The sequence below is a fragment of the Anthonomus grandis genome, chromosome 6, assembly GCF_022605725.1.
Source record: "Anthonomus grandis grandis chromosome 6, icAntGran1.3, whole genome shotgun sequence".
Taxonomy (NCBI): domain Eukaryota; kingdom Metazoa; phylum Arthropoda; class Insecta; order Coleoptera; family Curculionidae; genus Anthonomus; species Anthonomus grandis.
Window position 1 is genome coordinate 8,419,687 of NC_065551.1, and position 23,652 is coordinate 8,443,338.

Genomic DNA, 23,652 nt, shown 5'->3' on the forward strand with positions numbered 1-23,652 from the left:
CTAGTAGTGGTCATTTACTTTTCATTGAATTGGCAGTCCAGGTATATTTATTAAGTTCGTGGCGTGGGTCTTGGCCCATTCTACCCTTTCTCTATGACTATGACTACATCACGCCAGAACTTTTAAATAAAATATGTCAAAGAAGACCCAAACTGTATTGGTGGAAAAAAAGGAACACTAAATCATCTAACAGGTGTTTCTGGTTGAACTTTAGAGACGTTTTCCGAATTCTCTTTGCCCAATGTTATTGCTGGCATATGATGAGTAGATGGCAAAAAGTCTTCTTTTGAAGGAACACTAAATCATCTTATCTTCAACTGTACCTTCCGGGAAAATCAATGCAAGGAAAACTACTTGCAAGCCATGCATGAACTATTAGGACCAGTAGGCATCAAGGACATTTTGGCAAAACCAGCGTCAATGACCATGCACAAAATCATAGAATACCTAAGAAAAGAAAACTTCAACCTTTAAGAAAAGGAAAAAAACGGGAAGAGTAGTCTCTTAAGGTAAGGCATGGAGAGATTCAGACGTACCTCTAAACTACGCCTTTCATGAGTAAGCAGAATATGGATGGCTATCTGCAAAAACGCGGGCTTAACAAGAAAGAAGAAATGAGTGAGGTGAGAGAGAAGTGAGGAAGATACAGTTGAAATGTTTTTCTAAAGTCTTTAGTGTCTGAAAATCACCATTATTACACATCCTGTATATATTTTAAGCAATTTGAAATTCGGCACGTTTACTATGAATAAACTTTAGTGGTCTTAAGTTTACGTGACAATCTGTCTACTTTATCTCCCTATTAACAAACTCGCGATGCTTGACGCTCTCATGAAATTCTACCTTAATTCATTTCTTCTTATTCACGTTTTTCATTTTTGACGACTCCGATTTTTCATTCGTTTGCCGAACCAGAGAGCGAGCGGACCGTAGCAAGTTTCTTAGATTTCAGTCGGCTTTTTTACTGGTAAGTTCTCTTGCTTTCTCAATTACGTTATTACGTATTAATATTCGTAAGCATTTATACTGATAACATAAAGTTAAAATAATTGGCATGCCGATGCCACCATGCCACGTTTAACTACATAGCATCCGTTCTTTGATGAGTTTAACCGGTTTGTGAGATTGTAACTGCGATTAACTTTCACCTTTGTCCCTTAGCATAAAGTAACTGTACTAGGAAAGGTACTCTTTAGAGTTAAATTATTAGTCACGTCTTGCACAACTTGCAATTTTATTACGACTTTTAGGATGTTAATGGTGTGTCAATTAAAGTCAAAAGTTATCCTCTCAATCCAATTAATTATTTAATAATTTTACCCTGGTCGATTTCAGTTGCAATTCTTCATATTCAATATCTGCTATTAAACACAGAGTAGAAAAAAAGGTGACATGAGCAGATCCTTCATGATAAGTACTTTTAACACATTTCATGGCAATATAAATTATACCTATACAATATTAAGCATGTTAACCAACAAGGTATAATAAAACTGTCTTATTGGGTTCATGACAGACAGACTTTGAAACTATCAATTTAGCAAGTTTTACTTTGATGGGTGATTTCACTGGTTAGAACATTTATTTATTTATTGTTTTTCCCACTATATCAATTGATACAATAGTGACAACATAATTGCAGCTTTAAAATTCTAGATGATTCTTTTTTTTTACTTAACAAATGATAAGCAATTTGTTTGGCTAAAGTATTTTTATCATGGTATGCAATAATATTTTAGTTATGGATAAGACAAAATTTGTGGTATTTTTGTTTAAAGATAAAAAATTATTTTAGTGCTAGTAACTGAAACAGTTGTTTTGCTTTAAATTCATTTGAGTTTTAATAAACAAATGTTCGAATGAAAAATGTTTTACAGTTCTATTAGTAATTAGAAATATTATCCATCCTTGAGCTGAGTTTTTTTTTTGAATAAATGAAAATCATAGGACATAATCCTACATATGATCATTCATAATGATCATACATGTATCATCTTTTTTAGGTGCCAAGCTATTTAGCCTATTATTTTTTTTAACCAATTAAAAATTAGAAAATTGTATATATTAATTACCATAAAATGTGGGTGAATAGGAACTGCTTTTCACTTTTAATGACAAGTATAATATGCAAAAGTCCGAACTAGTTTAGGACTCTATAATGGCAAAGTATTTTTTTTCTAATAAATATTACTATGGTAAAAAAAAATTAATCCTGTATGTTCCTATTCACTTGCCATTGTGGTGAGTTAGAACCACTATTTTGTCAGTTTATTTGTTTGATTGATTTAATATATTGCCAGGAGAATGGGAACAAACATAAAGTGATTTATAATTTATATTTTCAAATAATGCATGTAAAAAAATTAAAAAACATATCAGAAACAAATCTTATAAACACAAACATAAAAATGTATTGCTTTAAACAAAAAGCAGCTAAATAAAATAAGATTTTTTTAAAATTTACATTTTAGCAAAAAGTCTTATGTTTACCCTTTAGGAGACTAAATTGTTAATTCGAAAATATATATACAGGGTATCCGGAAAGTCAACGATAATACTGAAGGGGCTGATGGAGCAACTCATAAGCACCAGAAAAACATAAAATGACCTTAGTAAAAAATTGATGGTTTTTGAGATATTGGCACTTTAGTGGAATTCACCAAAATCCTACTCTTGGATCAGATTTTCGATTGTCACGCCTTAAAAATAGATGTTTTTTAGAATCTCTTTTTAGCTATGTAACACTGAATAGCCATTTTACTGATCAAAGACAAACATTAAACTAAACGGCCAAAAAATTTAATAAGAAATCTATTCTAAAATTAAGTATTACTTATTTTTATTTTTTAAACTTTGAATTTGATCGCCCATACTGGACCAAAAAAATTGTACGGCAACCTGGCTAATACCCTAAAAACTTTGCTCATTTAATCTACTTTTTAAAATTACCTAAATGTTTTTTTAACAGTTTACTATTAGTTATAGTAAAAAATAACCCTAATTCACCTTATGATATCATTGTAAAAAAATTAAACAAATTTTTAAGTTATGTTTAAAATGTTTTTATTTAACTTAAAAATTAAAAAAATCAAGAGCGAAGGTAATTCTTATCATCATAGCCATAAACAACAAACGTTTTTGGAATTTAGTTTGTTTACAGTATTCCGTGAACTAACTACTTTTTTGCTTGTATCCTAATGTTTCTGTTACCTTTTACTTTGGATTTGTTTTTGAGTTCATTTTCCTGTGGTCTGTGTTCTTTGAGCTGTTTGTTTAATTGGTTAATCATTTATTATGCCCTTGCCGTATACCGCCCAAGAATATTATGCAAACATGCATCTCATTTATGGTGAATGCAGAGGAAATGCTCTAGCAGCATCTAATCTTTATCAAGAAAGATATCCGAATTTGGCCTTATATCCTGACTATCGTGTATTTATTAATGTTCACCGCTCATATTCCGAAGGCAGAATGCCTCATGCTCCTGTTCGAGAGGAAAGACCTCATATTGATTATGTTGATCAAGTTTTAGAAGAAATTGAAAATGATTCGACTACTTCGGCACGAGCAATCGAAAGAAGAACAGGGATGCCGAAATCGGTAGTAAACGACATCACTAGGCGATTTCAATATCACCCTTATCATGTTCAACGAGTGTAAAGCCTACTGCCTCGAGACTACGAACCACGCCTACAATTTTGCTGCAGAATGTTGCAAAAAAATCAAGAGGATCCGAATTTTTTAAAAATATACTGTGGTCGGATGAGAGTACATTCAAAAAGGATGGCTTTATGAACATGCACAATTTGCACACTTATGCGTTGGAAAATCCCCACTTTATTCGAGAAGAAAGGTCACAGTACCGATTTAAAGTAAACTTGTGGACCGGTATCTTGAACGAACGTGTAATTGGCCCATTCAAATTACCAGAAAATTTGAACTGGCAGGCTTAGATTTTTGTCGACACAATCTACCAATTATTTTAAAAGATGTTCCTTTGGCCAGTCGCCGAATAATGTGGTTCCAAAATGATGCTTGCCCGGCACATTATGCCCATGAAGTTCGTCGGTATTTAAACCAAACATACCCCAACAGATGGATCGGCCGACTTGGTCCAATTTTATGGGCTCCCAGGTTTCTCAGACCTAAACCCCCTCGATTTTTTTTACTGGGGTTGCATAAAAGAAAAGGTTTATGCAAGACCAATAAATAATATTGCTGAATTACGGCAGCGAATAAATGATGCAGCCCAAGATCTTAACGCTGCCAGGAATGCAAGATGGATCAATAGGTCATTTATTAAAAGATGCCACGCCTGCATTCGCGTTGGTGGTAGACAGTTCGAACATATTATTTGTTTTTAAAATTTTTTTTTAAGTTAAATAAAAATATTTTTTGAACATAACATAATTATAAATTTGTTTTATTTTTTTTCATAAGGTAGATTAGGTTTATCTTTCACTCTATCACAATAACAGTAAAGCTTTTTTTAAAACATATTGGGTAATTTTAAAATTAAATTAAATGAGCAAACTGTTTAAGGTATTAGCCGGGTTGCCGTACAATTTTTCGGTCCAGTATGAGCGGTCAAATTCAAAGTTTAAAAAATAAAAATAAGTAATACTTTATTTTAGAATAGATTTCTTATTAAATTTTTTGGCCGTTTAGTTTAATGTTTGTCTTTGATCAGTAAAATGGCTATTCAGTGTTGCATAGCTAAAAAGAGATTCTAAAAAACATCTATTTTTAAGGCGTGACAATCGAAAATCTGATCCAAGAGTAGGATTTTGGTGACTTCCACTAAAGTGCCAATATCTCGAAAACCATCAATTTTTTACTAAGGTCATTTTATGTTTTTCTGGGTGCTTATGAGTTGCTCCATCAGCCCCTTCAGTATTACCGTTGACTTTCCGGACACCCTGTATATGAGAGTTTTATTTACTTAAGATTTTGTACTCTTTCAACCAAAAGTTTGACAGGTACAAAATACAATGGTTCTTTAAGACAAACTTTGAGGTTATGTATCAAAGTTGTTTTTGTTGTTGAATAAATGCCAGGGCTTCTATCTCATAGTCGCAACAGTCAGTTTCATTTAACCAACACAAATGTTTCTGTATATTAATTTATTTAATGAATATGAAAAGGAACACAAATTTAAAAAGTTTTGTTCCTATTCCCTTTAAAATTCCCATTCACCCCATTTTATTGTATTTAAAACTTAAAAGTTTCTAAATTTGTGTTCCTTTTAGAAACAACCAAAAATAATATAATATAAAAATTCTCCTAAAAATAATGGTTCTCTTCCTATTGGTCAAATCTCTTCTAAAATAATAAAAATTTTATATTCAAACATACCTTGAAAAGCTGTCCTTATACCTCAAAAAATCTTAACTGTATTTTCTCTTTTTATCTTGGAAATGGCTCCTCTTATTTATAAATATCCTGAATCTTTACACTGGTCATATGAATCATCATGTAGATGATTTTGCTCTACCAATCCCTACATTCTCGTCGCTCATATATACCTTACAATGAAAAAATTTACATCTATTTCAATCATTTTCTTCTACCTATTAGACAAGTATGAAATAGAAAAAGTTTAAAAGCAAGTTAAAATCACTTTTACTAACTAAAGCATAATATAGCCTTGATGAATTGTTTAACAATACATTTTAACATGTGCTCTAACATAATTTCCATATGATGTAATACCTGTTGTTTTGTTCTATTATTGTTTAATTTCCTTATTTTAACTTCTATTTTTGACAGCAGTTTTACTTATTTTGTTATTTTTTGATAATGTGTTTTTTTTTTATTTTATAATTAAAAAATATGTATGGGTTCTTCTGTGAATTTGTAATTTTTTAGTTTTTAGGATGCTTGTACACAAGGTTTTGTCTTACATAATATAGAATATTTTCTTTATTTCTTTCTAAACCAAAATCCATTTACACATAATTAACCAAAATTTAAAAACAGGCATTGTACCTTCTTACTTGAAAACTTTTATTTTCACATCCATTCATAAATCTGAAGTTAATCTGAATATAGGAAATTACAGACCAATAAATGTAATTTCAAATTTTGCTGAAATCTTTGAAAAATGTCTCAAATCTCAACTTATTGATTTCTCAAAAGCAAGAGTACAACTAATACAATGTATAAACTGGTAAAAAAAACATTTTTAAAAACTATATTATGATTCGTACCCAATTTGTTAAAATCAGCAATACAGGGTGATTTTCAACCTATGAGCATAAACTTGGGAAATGATAGCTGATGAGTAATAATGAGTAATAATGAAATAAAAATGTAGTAAAATATTTTTAGTTTTATAATTTATATAAATGATCTGGAGAGCTGTAACCCTAGTTCTGATCCAGATCAAAGTTTTGTAGTTTTTGCAGATGACACTACAGTATTAAAGAGGACCTTATCAAACTTATCAAAAATACACATTGTGGATGTTATGGAGAAGACACATTATTAGTCACTAAATGGTTTAATTGTAACCAAATGACATTAAACGAGTCTAAAACAGAAAAACTTTATTTTTCAATACAGCCTTCTTCTAGACTGTATGAGTAATCAAAGTCCAAAGCTGAGTACTAATTGGAAAATTCCAAACAGCTTGTGACAGATTTTTGACATCACGTTTTCCCCTACTTTGGTTAAAACTAGAATCGCAGAAACGCATTGGATATGATTAAATATTGTATTTCCAAACTTCTATAGTATACTTCAATTATTCATAAGAAATCCTTTAGAAAAAAAAATTATGTACTCAATGGATTGGTAATGAATAATAAATTAGTAAATCAATGAGTGGAACAATTAGGTAGTGTCAAGTGCATGAAGTAAAACATTCAAGGTTTTATTACTCACAAATTCCATTATTAACTGAATTTTTTAAGATGTAATTATTGAAATGGCCTACAAATTAAATTTAAATCATTTATTTTTAATTTTTGTGATTATGCATGCAAGAATTTTTTTATGAATATTAGGTACCCACAATAAACCAACAATCAATTTATTATGCATGTAAGGTTAATTTACCAATACAGTTTAATTTTTTTATTCTGGGAGCATTAACCTTGATAATGAATTTGAATCTTACATCTTGTTGCTGGCTTACATTGCTCACTGCTATTAATAGCAATAAAGCCATCTTGACTGATAAGTATAAAGTTATTAATCCTGAGTAATTCTTAATTAAAACTAAATTGATAGAAATATATCATGTCATAATCTCTTATGAATGATCAAATAATGACTTGCAATTGTGAGATGACTATGCAAAAGTGTAAGAGTTATCAAAAGCTGTAAAAGCTGTAAAATATATAACCCTATCATGTAAAAATTGTTACAGAACTGTATATATTATCACATTTTTTAGGTTTTATTGATAACTAACATGTGCCTTGTGGTTTACAACTGCCACATTTTCAATTGTATTTAAATCAATAATCACTAGCAACATAATTTTGCCACATTTAATAAGTAATTGTCAAATATATAATAAAATCAATTAGTTAAAAGATTAGATTAATCAGTACACTTAAACTGTAAGTCATGACAATTATTTGTAGTTAGATTATGATGCTTTGATGGAATTATGAAGAGTATAAATGTGCTTGTCTTGTTATGTAAAGGATGCCTATTTATTTTTACTCATGTACAGGTATGAATATATTTTTGGATGTATTCAATTTTAGTTTACTAATGCAATCTTTAATAACTATCTAATTGTTCATGAATTTTAAGATATAAACTTTGTTTAATATGAGACTAGAGGTGGGAATTGACTGAATTAATGAAAATGAAGATTTTCAATCATTGTAAAGTATAAAACCATTTTCTGGGATAAGAGCAGTGGCACTCAAAAACTGCTTGTGGCACAAACAAGAATTATTAGATCCATAAAAAACTCTTTAAACAGATGTAGAGGATCTGAATTAACAGTGTATTCTGTATAGTTTTCAGACTTGCCAATAAGAGACTAAAATAAAGAATTATCTATCATTTAAGGAAATTACAGTTCTCAAACTAATTGGCAGATATAAGAAGTCTGCTTGGATTAAACTAGACTTTCACCTTCTAACAAATGCCTTTAAGTTTGTGCATCAATGATAATACTTTGTTTCTTTTGATTTTTTTGCACCTAGTTTCCAATTCAGATAATAAATCGTATTTGGCTTTGAATATTTTTGCACTGAATCCAACTTTGCCAATTTGGCTAATAAATACAACGGACTGACAACTGATGCTGAAGAAAATAGAAATAATTTTGGCATATTTGTTTGATATTGTTCTCAGTCTATTTACAATTTCTTATAAACAAATTGGAATTAAAACAAATTTTTTGATGAGACTAAAAACACTAGCAATTTATTAAACAAATATCTAACCTTAAATAAAAAATCAAAATGGCCAACATTTAACTTAATTATTAGACAATTATGTTTAAAATATAACAGTTCTTTAAAACCTAAAGTATAAGGGATTCAATTTTAATATAATGTATTTTTTTTTCAAATGGAGGAGGGCTGGCTGGCAACCCTTGGACATCTGTTTACATTTCCCATGACATATATCAAACCATTGAGAAGGCCATTTAACAATCCCGGGGCTTTTCAGTTCTTTTATTCAGAAACAGGTTTCACATACCTAAAGGAGTATATAAAGCATATTTTTATTGTTCAGGAAATATTTTTGTTTAAGGGTTAAATTGGAGATACTTAACAAAAACTGATATATTAATTGCTGTAAATTAAAAGGTGGGTATTAACGGCTATGGCAAGGTTCACCCTTGTGTGATCTAAACTGTACACACTACTGAATATATTCGGTATTCGTAAGAAAGAAATACTTAGACGTTTTCTAACTTTAAAAATCCATTGAGTCTGGTTATACTATTAAGTACTTCTATTGAATGTTGTTGTTAATATATCTCTAAATCTTTAACATTAATAATCTCTTTTATTTATAATAATAATATTTAAAACAAATATTGTTAGTACATGACTGGTTAATTCTTTTAAAAATAGACTCTTTGATAACTGATTATGAAGCTTAAAAAAAAATTTTCTTTATATGGAAGAGGATTTTCACACAATAAATTCGAATTGATCATTGGATAGCCCTTTCAATTTTAGACCAGTTTCTTCTTTATCAACACTTTCAAAGGTTATTAAAGTAGCGATGAAATCGAGAATGATAAGATTTTTAAATCAGTATGAGAATTTGTTAAAGGCTCAGTATATTATTATGAACCCTATTTTCCAAGTTTTGGAATTGATTATCTTTGAGCGCCTATTTGGTGAAATAGCTGGTCGCATTATTTCATGTCCATATTAATCAACTTTCACTAATCTTACCTCATTCTGACAATATGTCCATTAATGGAAAATCCCAGGTTGATGTTATCTATATGGATATGGAGAAAGCATTTAATAGAGTGAGACACTGTATAATCCTGAAGACTTAGTTGTGTCTCCTTCTATTACTTGCCTAATTCATATCGCAGTTGTAGGTTTCAATATGTTGAAATTAAAAATTCCAAGCCGTGTATCTTTAAAAGTACTTCTAGTGTTCAACAAGTCTCCAATTTTGGACCTAATCTGACTTTCAATATTAAAAATGCAACGGAACAATTGTTTGCTGTCGATTTTAAGTGTTTCCTTCAGATTCATTCAGATAATCATTAATTTGTTCATCATTAAAGGTTAAAGAAGAAACTTTAAAGAGTACCCCAGCAGAGGGATCTAGGAGTCATTTTTGACCCAACTCTTTCATTTTTTCAACACATTTTATCTTAAGTAGAAAATGCCCAAAAAAATTCTGGATTTATTGAACCACCAAGGAGCTAAGTGTTAAAGTTAGTCTCAAGTTGTCAATCTTGAAATATGGGTGGTTCCCCCAGTACAGTATCTGGATGGTAATGGTTGAAGGTCTTCAGAGGACCCTTTTGAAGTATGTATGTATTTTGAATTTTTCCTAAATGTATTTTAGGAAATTTTGCATATATCCTCAAAGAGGCTGTCATAATGATCATTTGTTGCAGGTTTATGATAGACTGTCTCTGAGTAAGAGAGGAATTAGAATATTTTTTTGCATTCTTTTCAAAATACTGCAAAAGAAAATAGATGGTCCTGAGATTCTTAGTCAGTTACCTTTTGCTCTAAACAAAATTAACACTCGCCATCCATTAGTACTTTATCTGGCTTCTCCATGAATCAACCTTTATAAAAAAAATCCATTTACAAACTTTGTGAATATTTTTACTTATACGCTTCTGATATTAACATTGATTCAACTAGTCTCAATCAGTTTAAAAAAATATTACTAAATAAATTAAAACAGAACTGAACTGATCCAATGGGTATTTGTAATTGCATTTAATTAGTGTTGGTCATTTCTGGGTTATTATGCGCATTGGGTACTTGTTCATTTTTGTATTTCCTTTTATTATTTATTACGGTACTTTTATGATATATTAAGTTAGTATCTGTAAGTGGCCTTCTAGCAGTTGATACTTGTAACAAATAAATAATTACCTGGAATTGCTTCGGCGGCGTATTTTGTGACTTAACTATGGCATTTGATTGCCTTAGTCATGAAGTACTCCTGAAGCATTATGGATTTAGGGGAATGGCTCATGACTTTGCTCATATCTCTCTGCTCAAAGAAAAATTGCAGAAGCTTCCAATATAAAGCATGCAGTCCCTCAGGGGTCAGTCTTAGGTTGTCTACTATTCCTCCTGTACATAAATGACATAGCCAGATTGAGTATGCGTGGTAAATTCACGATCTTTGCGGACGATACCACAATCACAAAGCATGCAAGCAATGATGTGGAACTTTCGGAGATGGTTTGTGAAGATTTGACTGAAATCAGGTGATGGATTTGACTTCAACAGTTTTTTGTTGAATATTTCGAACACGTTCGTGTTGGAGTTTCATTGCTCCCTGAATATCTTGTTAGGCATACACATTGATTTTAACCTACAGTTAAACACACAGTTTGTTTTGCAAATGAAAGCAGTGAGATATTTGGTGAGAGTGGTATCAGAAGAACACTGCAAGCCATTGTTTATTTCTCATGGTATTTTTACTCCTTCAATTATAATTTTAGAATCCCTGTGCTTAACTTATAAACCCAATAAAAAAATTATTGTCTAATTCAAATCCACACAGTCAAAACAACAGATAAACAAATTCGGGCAATATTCTTTTACCTTTCCTGAGATCAGAAATGAAAAAAAAATCTTTTTGGTACATGGGGAAGGAAATCTTATTGTATTTTAAGATAAAATGAAAGAGCATAAAAATTGATAGCCATCCAATTGCTCAATATGTTAAGTCAACCTACTTTGCTGTGATTGAGTCATACCTGGGGAAATACAGGCAACTAGTTTTTGGGCACCTTGATAATCCAAGATTTTGTTCTGTAGTTCAGCTATTATTTAAAATTTTGTAAGGTAAAAGAAAGAGTGTGTAAGGCCATAACATGTAGAAAAAAAAACAGAAATTTGTGGCAATAACATTTGTCAGTACTGTAACATGAATTATTATAACCATCCTTTTCAGTTTTTTAAGGATTAATTAACAAACAAAAATTGGTGCCGCTGGTCCTTTGACTTATAATTATTAATTTTATTAGTCAAATATGTGTACCTACTTATCAAACTGTATTACTGTAAGGTCTAATTATCTGTAAATTGTTATTTGTCTTTAAGCTGTAATAGTGGCAATATAGAACGCCCAATATTATATTCTAAGGCTTTACCTGCATGCTATACCAAAAAAGGTTATTTAATTAAACAGCAAATTATGTATGTATTTGCTTGCTCTGATATATTGGGTATGGTGTATTTAACACACATTTATTTACTATGTACACCTGCATTCTGCTTTTGTATTGGTAATTAGAAAGGTTTTGTTTAACCTTCAATACACTGAAATTCATTAATGAGTATGGGTAAACGTTAACATTTCAAATTGTAAGGCACAAGCTATTACTGAATAAGTCGACACCCGGATTTTTGTTGCAGGCCTCAATTTTTGAAGTAAATAATTAAGTTTAAAATAAAATCGCTTTTATTTATTTAGCAGAATAAAATTATCCTTTAATTTCGTTATTCTATGATGACTCAAGACCAAGGTTTCGCAAATTATCTTGTATGATAAAAAATGATTCTCATCTCTTGGCAGACTGATTTTAACTGTTGAAGCTTATACTTTTATTATTACTGTAATTTCACTTAATTTTATAAAGGAATCTTTTATAGCAAAATCAACATGTCTGGACTACAACCTCAACAACCAGCCCCTGTTTTCAAGGGAACTGCCGTCGTTAACGGAGAATTCAAGGATATTAGCTTGGAGGACTACAAAGGTAAATATGGCTAATATTTGTGATTCCTCTAAATTTTTTAAGTTTATGCGGAGGTTTATTTTTTGCTAAAAAATGATTAAGTGGGATTTTAAGATGACCTATAGATTCTATTTTTTTTCAGGAAAATATGTAGTATTTTTCTTCTACCCTCTGGATTTTACTTTCGTCTGTCCAACTGAAATCGTTGCTTTCTCAGACAGGATTGAAGAATTCAAGAAAATTAACACCGTAGTTGTGGGGTAAGTTATCAGCTTTAAAAATAATTTTTATGGAACATTTTTCTTTGCTGCAATGTTTGAACTAATAAAAAATTTAATTAAAAGTAATAAATAAAACAGTGGTGGAAAAAGGTATAAAATCTTTTTAGGAACACAAGTAGATTTGCTTTTATAAATTGACTTTTAATATCGGAATGCGTTAAATTACTGCGATAGTAAATAGGGTTTAATTGTGTGGATTGTGATTGTGCCACTTAACTACAGTTATGTTTGTTATCAGCAAACTAATCTTTTACTATCTTGGTATAAGTTTCAGATTATTAAACTGCTAAAAGATCTATCTTAATAGCATCATATTTTCTGCAAATGGTCTCTGCTTGAATTATATTATACCTTGCACGTTATTGATTATGACTGTTCATTGTCAAAAAGACAACTTCAAATCAATAAATACTTTCTTTCTGCCTTCCCAGTAGTGCAATCCTGCTATAAGAACCAAATAGTGAAAGTTTCTTTTCTTCAATCTACCGAAGGCAGTTAATTTTTTTTTGTGATCAAGAGAGTTTAGTGAAGTTCATTCGGTCCTATCCTTTTTCAGCAACTCTTCCAAAAAGACCTATATCAGAAGATGGATTATTATAGTTCTACCTGTCACGTCAATGTTAAATTAGTCGATACTTTATTGCCAAGAAAACACCTAGACAAATCCAACTTTTTGAATCAAATTTTGATATTCTTCAAATAATTTCATTAATTTGAAAAAAAGTTTTATAAGATTTTCGCGAATTTGGTGCATTCGTTATATCACCAAGACTTATATTTTTGTTACCACACTTTTAATAATATTTAACCACTTTAGAAGTAACGAATTTTGTTCTCTCAATTTTAAATAAATACTTAATTTTTTTGTTTAAAATGAGATAAAAAATAATGTTGTCTTACCATCAAAAATTAATATTTGGCTTTAAGAATAAGTCCCTTTGGATAGATAAGTCCCATACAAAATTTACTAAATACGTGAATAAATGTGTATGGTTTTCTGAATTTTAGCAATATTTACAAGGCTCCCTTTGAGAGCATATTCATTTCTATTTAGACGTGATTCGAGTACTGCGGATTGAAAGTCGTGTTTGTCTTGAAGCAACCAGATGCTTAATAACACCCATAGCCTTAACAGACGACTCCCAAAATAAAGTTCCATAATTCAATATTGACTGAATGCAAGACACATAGTATAATTTAATAGTATCAATGAATAAATTGTATCTATGTCTGTGGACCAAAGCACAGTTACTATTATGGAAATTAGTGTCTTGCAATGCTGACTCCAATTTAGCAATGGATCAACATGCATCCCAAGAAACTTAAATAATTCCACTATTGGAATTGTTTTATTAACTCCCTTGACATATAAGGATTCATTAGATTGGACTTTATTAAAGTGTATTATTGCAGTTTTATCGGTATTAAGTTACCCATGCACAAATTCTCTATTTCATTCACCATTCCTGAACAAGCATCTGTTAGACCAGCCACAGAGCCACTTGATAGTATAACTGATGTGTCATCTCCATGCTGGCAGATATGTCTCCCTGACAGATCCCCGAGAGCCCATTCACATACAATATAAATAGAAGTGGTCCCAAAATAGATCATTGAGGAACACCCTGTTCCACTGCTGTTGGTTCTGAAAAGTATTTTGTACTATAAAAGTTTTCCCATTCTGGGTGATATTTACTCCATGTAACTGTCTAATAGGGATAGGCAGGTACCTCTCAAACCAACCAAACTGAGCCAAACAGCCCGTTATTTATCATATCAAATGCTTTTGACAGATCAAAATAAAGATCTCAAATCAAATCATTTATTTCCATCGACATCATAACAATGTATAGGAATTGTCAATAAAAAACTATAATGCTAATAAAAATAGTATAAAATTACAAAGATATTTAACTAAATGTTTAAATTTATTATTTTTAAATTTAATTAAATTTAGTTAATAAATCTACAAAGAACTCTGTTAACGAGTAAAAAGGACAGTCAGCTAACATGGTCCTAAGAGCTCTCTTAAAAGTTGGAAAAGTCTTAAATCTCTTTATTCTACATGGGAGATGATTAAAAATTTTGAGAGATGTAATTTCCGGACCATCCTGTACCTGTGACAACTGGGTAAAAGGGATACATAATTTATCTGCATTTCGAGTTTTATAAAAATTAAGATCTCTTTTTTTATTTTATATTTAAGATTTTTATGTACTTGACATGCGTACTTCAAGATATAGATGTTAATTACAGTTAGGATTTTTTCTTTTTTAAAAGTACCACGACAAGTTTCTCTGAAGGAAAGTCTAAACATCGTACGTACAATGCGCTTTTGATTTATTAGCACTCTCCCAATACTGGAGGAATTACCCCAAGCTAATAAGGCATATGATAGAGTGGAATGCACTGAGGCATAATAAAAGCTTTTAAGTGTATATGCATCCACATGCTCGAAGTTGCAAGATAGCATAATTGCTGCGGGATAATCTATTGCACACAGATTCCGCCTGAGGATCCCACGATAGATGTCAATCAATTACAATTCCCAAGAACTTGGTGGGGTGTTGTTGGATGAGGCTACTTGATGACTGCTCTCTAAGGCGAGTAAGCTCCGGTCCTGAATAGCTCGAATCGGAGTGAAAAAAATGAAATTGGTTTTCAAACTATTCAAACAAAGATCATTTTTCTGGCACCATCGCGCAATATACACTTGGTGTCTTTTAAATGGATAGGCTGGTAGTCAGTACCCGAGACAACTGCTGATGTATCGTCGGCAAAAAGTGTTATCTAACTGTCATTAACCAGGAGAGGCAAGTCATTAATAAAAAGTAAAAATAAAATGGGCCAAGAACACTACCCTGTGGAACCCCAGTGACGACAGTTGCCCAATCAGATATGGTCACCTGACCACTAACTCTCAATCTAACAGCCTGGGTTCTACCTGTCAAATATGATTCAAGCCATTTATAAGCCGGACCTCTTATACCATAATAAAAGATCTTATTTAATAGTAAAGCATGATTAATGGTATCAAATGATTTAGTAAGATCAAAAAAGATACCAATAGATTTTAATTTCAATGCAAAATTATTCAATATATGACCTGCAACTTTATAGTTGTTTTGTCTATAAGTTAATGATATGGTTTATTGCCCCATAAATTGCTAGCTCCGTTGATAACAAAACTGTACTGACTTTCCGATAAGATATTATGAAATTTTAAAAAATTAAAAATTCTATTGTATAAGGCCCTCTCAATTATTTTGGAAATTGATGATAATAAAGATACAGGTTTATAGTTTTCTGCATTATTGGGGTCCTCCTTTTTATAAACTGGGACAATTTTCCCTTTTTTAAGTTTATTCGAGAAAACACCTGTAGAGAAAATTTCATTTATGTTGTAACTTAATGATACAGATAAGACCTGCAACATATTTAAGAATTTTTATAGGAATCTCATCAAGACCACATGAGAATTTGTTAGGCAGAGTCATCAAGACGTCTAGCAGTAACAAATTCAGCTGTATTTTAACCTTTACGCAAGCGCAGAAGTAGTTTTACATAAGGGGAATTTAAATAACGATACTGCTAGGCTTTAATTGCAGCGAAATTGCGCCATAATCAATGGTTTAGTGTTTTTGCTTCCTTATTTTGACAGTTTTGACATTTAAAGAAATAATCATGACACATGACCTGAGGAAATGAGAGAATGAGGTTATTTTATTTGTTAAAAAAGTGGATGTCTGAGAAGACACGAACAATAATTGTTCATTATAGTGTTAGTCCCAATTTACGTTTAAAATAGACGAAATTTTACCTAGCTCCGTTTTACCTTCGAGGACGATTTGATCTAATTGAAAGAATTTATTAACAATAATTTATTACAATAAAAATTTATAACAATAATAATAATAAGAATTTATTAACCATTAGAAATGAAATAAACAGCTGCAAATAAATAGTAGTTAGAGTTTGACGTCGTCAAAAGCACTAACTTAACGCGCCAATAACACTTCCCATACCCGAGTTTAGGTTTAGCAATAATAAAATACGTTTTACGGTTTTTTTCTTTAAATACTGCTAGCACTATTTGACTGTTATAATACAGAAGACTGAATAATTTCCTATTATACCATATAGCAATTATAACAATTGCACTAGACTAAGCATTTATTTATGTAAACCATTTAACTGGGTCGAACCATGGATTCAATTTTTTTTTAATGGTAAACACAAGCACAAGAGGAAAGTCCTATGTCACTCTTGGAGTGGTGCTTGCGCGAATATATTTGTGGGCATTTATCTTAAATCGCTGCAGGTTGTATGCGTCGGGAAATATGTGAGGTGGAAGCCCGTTCCACAAAGAGGATGTTCTCCAGATGAATGAGTTCCGATACAGCGACGTCCTTGGGGTAGGCAGGTGGACTCGATGTAGATGAGCCGCAACTGCTAGACGCGTCCTTCTTGCCGGAACAGCCCTGGGTGGAATCAGGCCTGCCAGCTCAGAGGAGCACTTACCGTAATAATAACGGTAGAATAAACAGAGATCAGCCACCTTTCTCCTGTGCTCCAGACTATCCAGACTCTTTGTCAGTTCTGGTTTGTCGATAAGACGAATAGCTCTCTTCTGTATAGAATCCAGCAGGTTTAAACTATGCTTGGGTGCAGAGCTCCAGACATGCGAGCAATACTCGAGGGAAGGGCGTATTTGAGCCTTATAAAGAGTCAGCAGCTGTTCTGGTGTATACAGTTTTTTCGTTTTGAAAACCACTCCGAGTTTTTTGGAAGCCGCCCTGGCGACCTCGGCAACGTGGTCATGCCAGGACACACTGTTGGTGACCTCGACTCCTAAAAGATGTAAAGATGATTTCATTGGCAATGTTTTCCCTGCCATAACCAGCTCCGGGCCACCAAGGTTAGTCTACATCGTAAATACTGCAGCCTGCGTTTTTTTAGCGTTAAAATTGACCAGATTGTTACCGCCCCACTCCAAGCTTGCTGTAATATCGTTGTTGGTTGAAGCTACTTGTTGCTGCCTAAGATTCTGAGAACTTGCGGCCGTCGTTGGTTTGGCGGACTTAAATGTGGAAATAAGAGTGCTATCGTCCGCAAAGCTGTAGATTGAATTGACAGTGGTTCATAGCAAATCGTTGATATATATCAAGAAAAGGGTGGGGGATAGAATGCATCCTTGAGGGACTCCAGCGTTAATGTTAAATTTGTCGGAGAGGTATCCATCGACGGCTACTTGGATTGTTCGTTGTTCAAGAAAACTTTTGATCCAATTCAATAATGAGTTTTGTATGCCGATTGAGGAGAGCTTGGTTAGTAGTCCCTCATGCCACAGTCAAATGCCTTGGAAATGTCAAGAGTGACTGAGCGGGACTCGCCGTGCTTCTCCATGGCCTCCGTCCACAAGTTTGTGACGAAAGCCAGAAGATCCCAAATCATTACACACCTCCCAAGTTAAAAATCCACGAACCGCCACTGCATTTTTCCAATACTAACCGAATTTATTTTTCATTTTTATTTTTGTTTGCAGATGCTCGACCGACTCTCATTTCTCCCACTTGGCCTGGATTCAGACGCCCCGCAAATCTGGCGGTCTTGGAGACATGAAAATTCCTCTGTTAGCCGACAAAAATCTTTCCATTGCTAAAGCCTATGGTGTATTGCACGAGGCCAGTGGTGTCGCATTCCGCGGTTTATTTATCATTGACGGAAATGGTAAGCATATTAAAAACATATTAAAACGTCTAAATTTAAATTTTTAATTTACATTTTTCTGGAAAGCTTTTTTACGATCATTTTTCATAAAGAAAGAAAGAAATCCTTCTTAAACTTTTTCCTATGACCGTGACTACGACACGGGCACACTTTCTCCAACAATTCAATTCAATTCGTCAACCTTGTACTGCAACTATTGGACCTGTAATTGTTCATTAAGAGACCCATATTAGGATTTCATGAATAAAGGAGAATAGGAGTAACCTATATACACTACCGCTCAAAAGTATTTGCCCACATATGACTGTTTTAAAGTTATAACTAAAGATAATAAACCCATCAGTTATTCTTATGAAACGGTTTATTTATAACAAAATAAATATAAACAATACATTTTTCAATTAATTAAATTTAAGAAAATCAAATTTTGGATTCATCTACATGTCCGCCTCGATTTTTAATAACAGCTTCACAGAGTTTCAGTAGTCTTCGAATTAATTTGTCCAAAGTTTCCTGAGGTATCTTGTGCCACTCTTCTTGGATGATCCTCCAGAAGTCTTCTTTTGATGTGGGGCATGATTTTCGCACTTGTCTATTCAGTTCATCCCACAGTAATATCGATAGGATTGAGGTCCGGTGATTGGGGGGGCTATACCATAACTTTCAGAAGATGTTGCCTTTGTAATTGACCTAAATATTGCTTGCACAATTTCGACCTGTGCTTGAGGTCATTGTCATGTTGAAAGATGAAGTTTTCCCCAATTATTCGAGTACCAGAAGGAAGTACATTGTCACTTAAAATTGTTTTGTAACCCTCTTTTCGAAGAACTCCCTCTATTCTAATTAGATCGCCCACTACAGATCCTCCGAAACAACCGTACAGCTCTCAGCGACCCTTTCATTGGTATAACGGCGAACAAAAACTCGCCTCTTCGTTCCAAAAACCTCGAATTTCGACTCGTCACTCCAGAGAACTTTCTTCCAGTCATCAATGTTCTATTCTTTGTGTGATTGGGCCCACTCAAGTCTTTTCTTCTTATTAACATCCTTCAGTAGCGGTTTTGGTCCAGCTAAACGTCGCCGTTTTACTGTCGAAACACTGAGCGCTTTTTTACGCTCCTTGTTGATTTTTTCTGTGATTTCAGGGGCCATATCAGGGTCTATTGCGTTTGCTTGTAATTATCATATTTATCTCCTCCTTTGAACTTGTTGCCTTTGGCCTTCCCGATCGAGGTTTGTTGCTAATAGTCCCTTCTCTGGTGAATTTCCTAACATTATAATCAGACAGTCCGCCTTGGAATTACCAAATTCTTTGAAATTTGACGGTTAGTCTTTCCAGCCTTATGAAGTCCAATACCAAGTACCTTTTGTTTCTACCGATAACTCTTTTGTTTTAGCCATTTTAAAGAGTGTTGAAAAAAAAACAAGCAAAGAAACGGTGAAAATCGTCAATAAGCAAGCGAAATTTTTTACCAATGTTACATAAAATCAATTCTTGAAGACTAAACACCTTAAATGTTTCAAATTTCATCGAACTGTAAACAGATTAGTTTTTTAGAAGAAATGCATATTTTCACTACATTGTTTGTTATTTGCAAGACTATTTTTAAATACTCAGTGTTTTTCAACGAACCTATCAACTATAGGTATGCTGTTTAAGCATATATGCAATTTACAAAAGAGATACAATCTAAATATAGGTATAAAGATAAGATTTTTGTATCTAATTTAAAATATTAAAAAGAATACATGGTGGGCAAATACTTTTGAGCGGTAGTGTATATATATAATTATAATATATATATTATTATATTATAATTATATATATAAAAATTATACTATATCTCTAAAATTGTTCATAACATCACGGAGCATCTGCTGAGGGATTTTTTCGATTTTCTGACGGATTCTCGCGTTCAGTTCTTCAAGAGTACAGGGCCGGGGTTTTTTCGAAAACTTTGCTTTTTAGGTAGCCCCACAAAGTAAGGTCAGGTGAATGGGGGGTCAAGGAATGAATCCGTTCCGGAATATTACTCGATTTGAGAAAACTTCGTTAAACTGTTACCTTGGCCGAATCGAGAGGTTTCTGATGGATTTCTTGAGGACTTTCATCGCTCCAATATCTAAAATTTTGCTTTTATTTATTTTTTTTTGTAGGGGTGATAGTGTTAAACTAACTTTAAGATTTTTTGGAGACTTCTGTCTGAAATTCTAAGGCCAGTACTGTGTTTACGGGCTGATGTCGGAGGACTTCATGTCATAGCGATTCTTGCACGTTCAATATTAGCAGGAGTTCTCACTGATCTCGCACTGCCACCTCTTCTGTTTCCCGTTTCACCGATGTTTTCAAAGTTTTTTAACCATAAATTTATTGAGTTAACAGAAGGCACGGGCCGGTTACGTTTAATTTGGACATGAACATGGAAGCGGCATTGAGCGGCTGAATAACTACCGCTTTGATAAGTGCCTTTACAGCGAAGGAGCGCTCTTGCTTAGACCACTGTTTCATAAAATGCTTTTAACGGGCAAACACAACGGTAACGTTGACAACTCATCCCACTCACTTCTTTGGATCACGCGCTTATTTTAAAATTGCAGGTTTGGCTGCCGCACCCTGTATATGCAGCCTGTTTTTTTTTTAATTGTGAGCGTTTGCCATGTAAATTTAACACTTGAGCCAAGGAATTATTATTCAAATTCAAATTCAAATATGCTTTATTGTTTGAACAAAATATTGTTATAAACAAAGCTTCACCTAATCCTTAAGAGACAGAGTTACAGGGTTAAAATTATATTTAAAAATACAAGTTACAATGACGAATCAAAGTTAAACAGTTAAAATTTACATTTCTTTTTTTTTTTTTCTTTCTCCCCCCTTTCTTTCCTTTTTTTGTTGTTCCTTCCTTTTCTCTTCTTGAATCAATAAAATCAAATATATCTAACTTTTCTTAACTAAGTACAGTTCAACATTTAGGGATAAACAAAAAAAGAAAAACATTTAAAACAAACAGGTTAGGAAAAGAGCTAGGTCTCCCTTAATTAATTAAAATCTGATTGTCGTTGAAATATTCAGCCACAGAGTAATAAGCTCGAGCACTCAGAAATCTCCTCAAGAGAAACTTAAATTCGATGCGAGATTTTGCCCCTCTAATGTCCTCTGGTAGGTGGTTAAAGATTTTTATACCTTCATAAAAAATTGATCTCTTTACCAAGGTAGATGTTGGAATGGGAAGCCGCAAATTATTCCGCTGGCGGGTGACATATCGTGGAATCTGTAGGACAAACCTGTATTGATGGGAGAAAATAAGGCATGCCACCTCCTGTATGTATAGGCAGTAGATTGTAAGAATGCCCTCCCTGATAAGATATGGTCGGCATGATTCCCTAGGTGATATCCCGCATATATAACGCACAGCACGTTTCTGTAGAACAAACAACATCTGTAGAAGATAGTTGCTTGCACTACCCCAAAAGCAGACACCTTATTATTATTTCAAGTGCAATCAACTACACGTGCTTTTCATTTTTTCGCATTTAACTAAATTTAGTAATTAGTCTTAAGCTATTTTAAAAACAATTTGTTGTCTCCTAAATCAAGTTTATACTATAAATAAAAAAAACAATGATGTGGTTATAAAAGAGCTTCGATATTTCTTTCAGGAATTATTCGTCAAATGACCATAAACGATCTGCCCGTCGGACGTTCGGTAGACGAGACCCTCCGTCTGGTTCAAGCTTTCCAATTCACCGATGAACACGGCGAAGTATGCCCGGCCGGCTGGACTCCCGGCAAGAAAACCATTAAGCCTTCAACAGAGGAAAGCAAAGATTATTTCAAAGAGCAGTAAATCGGAGCACCATTGCTCGCCGAAATACATAAACTTAAGTTTAATTTAAATATTAAGGATTAATTCTTCATATCCGAATCATAAAGTAGCGATTCATAAATCATACTCTTGTAAAAGTTGATTTTTGTTCATTCGCAAAACTGAGGTTAAATTTTTTTGTTCTTTGAAGTTTATATGTTCGAAACTAAACACAGTGTGATAGATGGTCCCCTAGTAGACAGGTTAGAATTAAGAATCAAATGTTGTGTCCATTATTCTTTATTTAAAAGTAATTTTCTCATTTAGATTACAATACTATGTCAAGTTAGTTATCACTGTTTTGTTTATTTCCACTAAAATGTATGAATATTGTTGTTAAGTAAACTTTTGTGTTGGAATAAACCAAATATTTAAAAGAAATACGAAGAGATTTTTGTTCTTGCGTAATTACTTGCCAACAAAGGGGAATATTTAAAAAGCTAAAGTCGTCAAAACGTTAAAATCGTTATTTTATTTATTAGAAAACCGTCGATAAATATTTACTTATTTAAGTACGGGAAAACCCCATTAGCTGTTACGAAAATTACAAGTTTAATTTATATTTAAATAACGATCTAAAAAAGCAAATAACAAAAAATAAATTGATATACTAATGAGAAAACTACTAGAGGTAGCATAAGCCCTACAAATAAATAAATCCTTGACAATAAAACATATCGATGGTTTGGTTCGAAATGTGGCTATCTTCAAAAATTGTATTTTTGAGCTATTTACATAGCCTTGTTGAAAATAAGGATTTCTAATAGTTCCAAAAGGGGCTATATCGATAAATTTAAATTTGGCGCCAAAATTGGCAATTTGAAGTGTCTATCTACTCTTCAAATTATTTTATGAGGTCCAAATATGTTTAAAATCACATAGCTACTTTTGGAACTGTGAAAATATATTTCTGTGAATTCCATATCTCTCCAAAATCACATAGCCTGTTTTGGAAATACACATCTCGTGAGAGTTTTTGGTGCGCTTTGCAGTTATACTCTATTTCAGAAGTGTGTGCAATAAAACCTCATTAGGTATGCAAAAGTGGTATCTGGTGATCCACCAATATTTAATGCCACTACCTTAGTTGGGTATTAGTTTCAATGTAAAATTCTTTCTTTTCGTTGATTGCAGGTAGTGCCACCCGGTTTTGGGTCAATTTATGAGTTTTGCCCATTGTTACCCACTGATAAACATTGAAAACGGTTCGCCAAAGGCGTGCAACTGGGACTTGTTTTTTACCTTATAATTAATGTACTTAAATGCTATTTTATTTTAGAAAGTTACTTTTGTTTAAATGGAATAATATATTTTTTTCACAAATTTATTGAAAATGTCACTTTTGGATCTGGCACTTTTTGAACAGTGTATAACAATTTTAAATTATAATAGATTG

At 32.5% G+C, this 23,652-nt stretch overlaps 3 protein-coding genes across 5 annotated transcripts in view; 2 read left to right on the forward strand and 1 right to left on the reverse strand.

Annotated features, from left to right (window-relative positions):
* The window catches only part of LOC126737983 (CD2 antigen cytoplasmic tail-binding protein 2 homolog), a 113,441-nt gene that overhangs the window by 79,012 nt on the left and 10,777 nt on the right, over positions 1-23,652 (forward strand). The gene's annotated exons all lie outside the window — the stretch shown is intronic.
* Positions 1-23,652, reverse strand: part of LOC126737986 (anaphase-promoting complex subunit 15-like) — an 87,397-nt gene that overhangs the window by 46,986 nt on the left and 16,759 nt on the right. The window lies entirely within an intron of this gene.
* LOC126737985 (peroxiredoxin-1-like) lies at positions 807-22,637 on the forward strand. Of its 2 annotated transcripts, none has more exons than XM_050443137.1 (5): positions 807-967; positions 12,294-12,400; positions 12,522-12,639; positions 18,206-18,390; positions 22,051-22,637. In XM_050443137.1, the coding sequence occupies exons 2-5, from the start codon at positions 12,304-12,306 to the stop codon at positions 22,236-22,238; spliced, it is 588 nt and encodes a 195-aa protein (XP_050299094.1). In that variant the 5' UTR covers positions 807-967; positions 12,294-12,303; the 3' UTR covers positions 22,239-22,637. The 2 variants fall into 2 exon arrangements, with proteins under 2 accessions (XP_050299094.1, XP_050299093.1); XM_050443136.1 differs by lacking the exon at positions 807-967 and adding an exon at positions 7,662-7,684.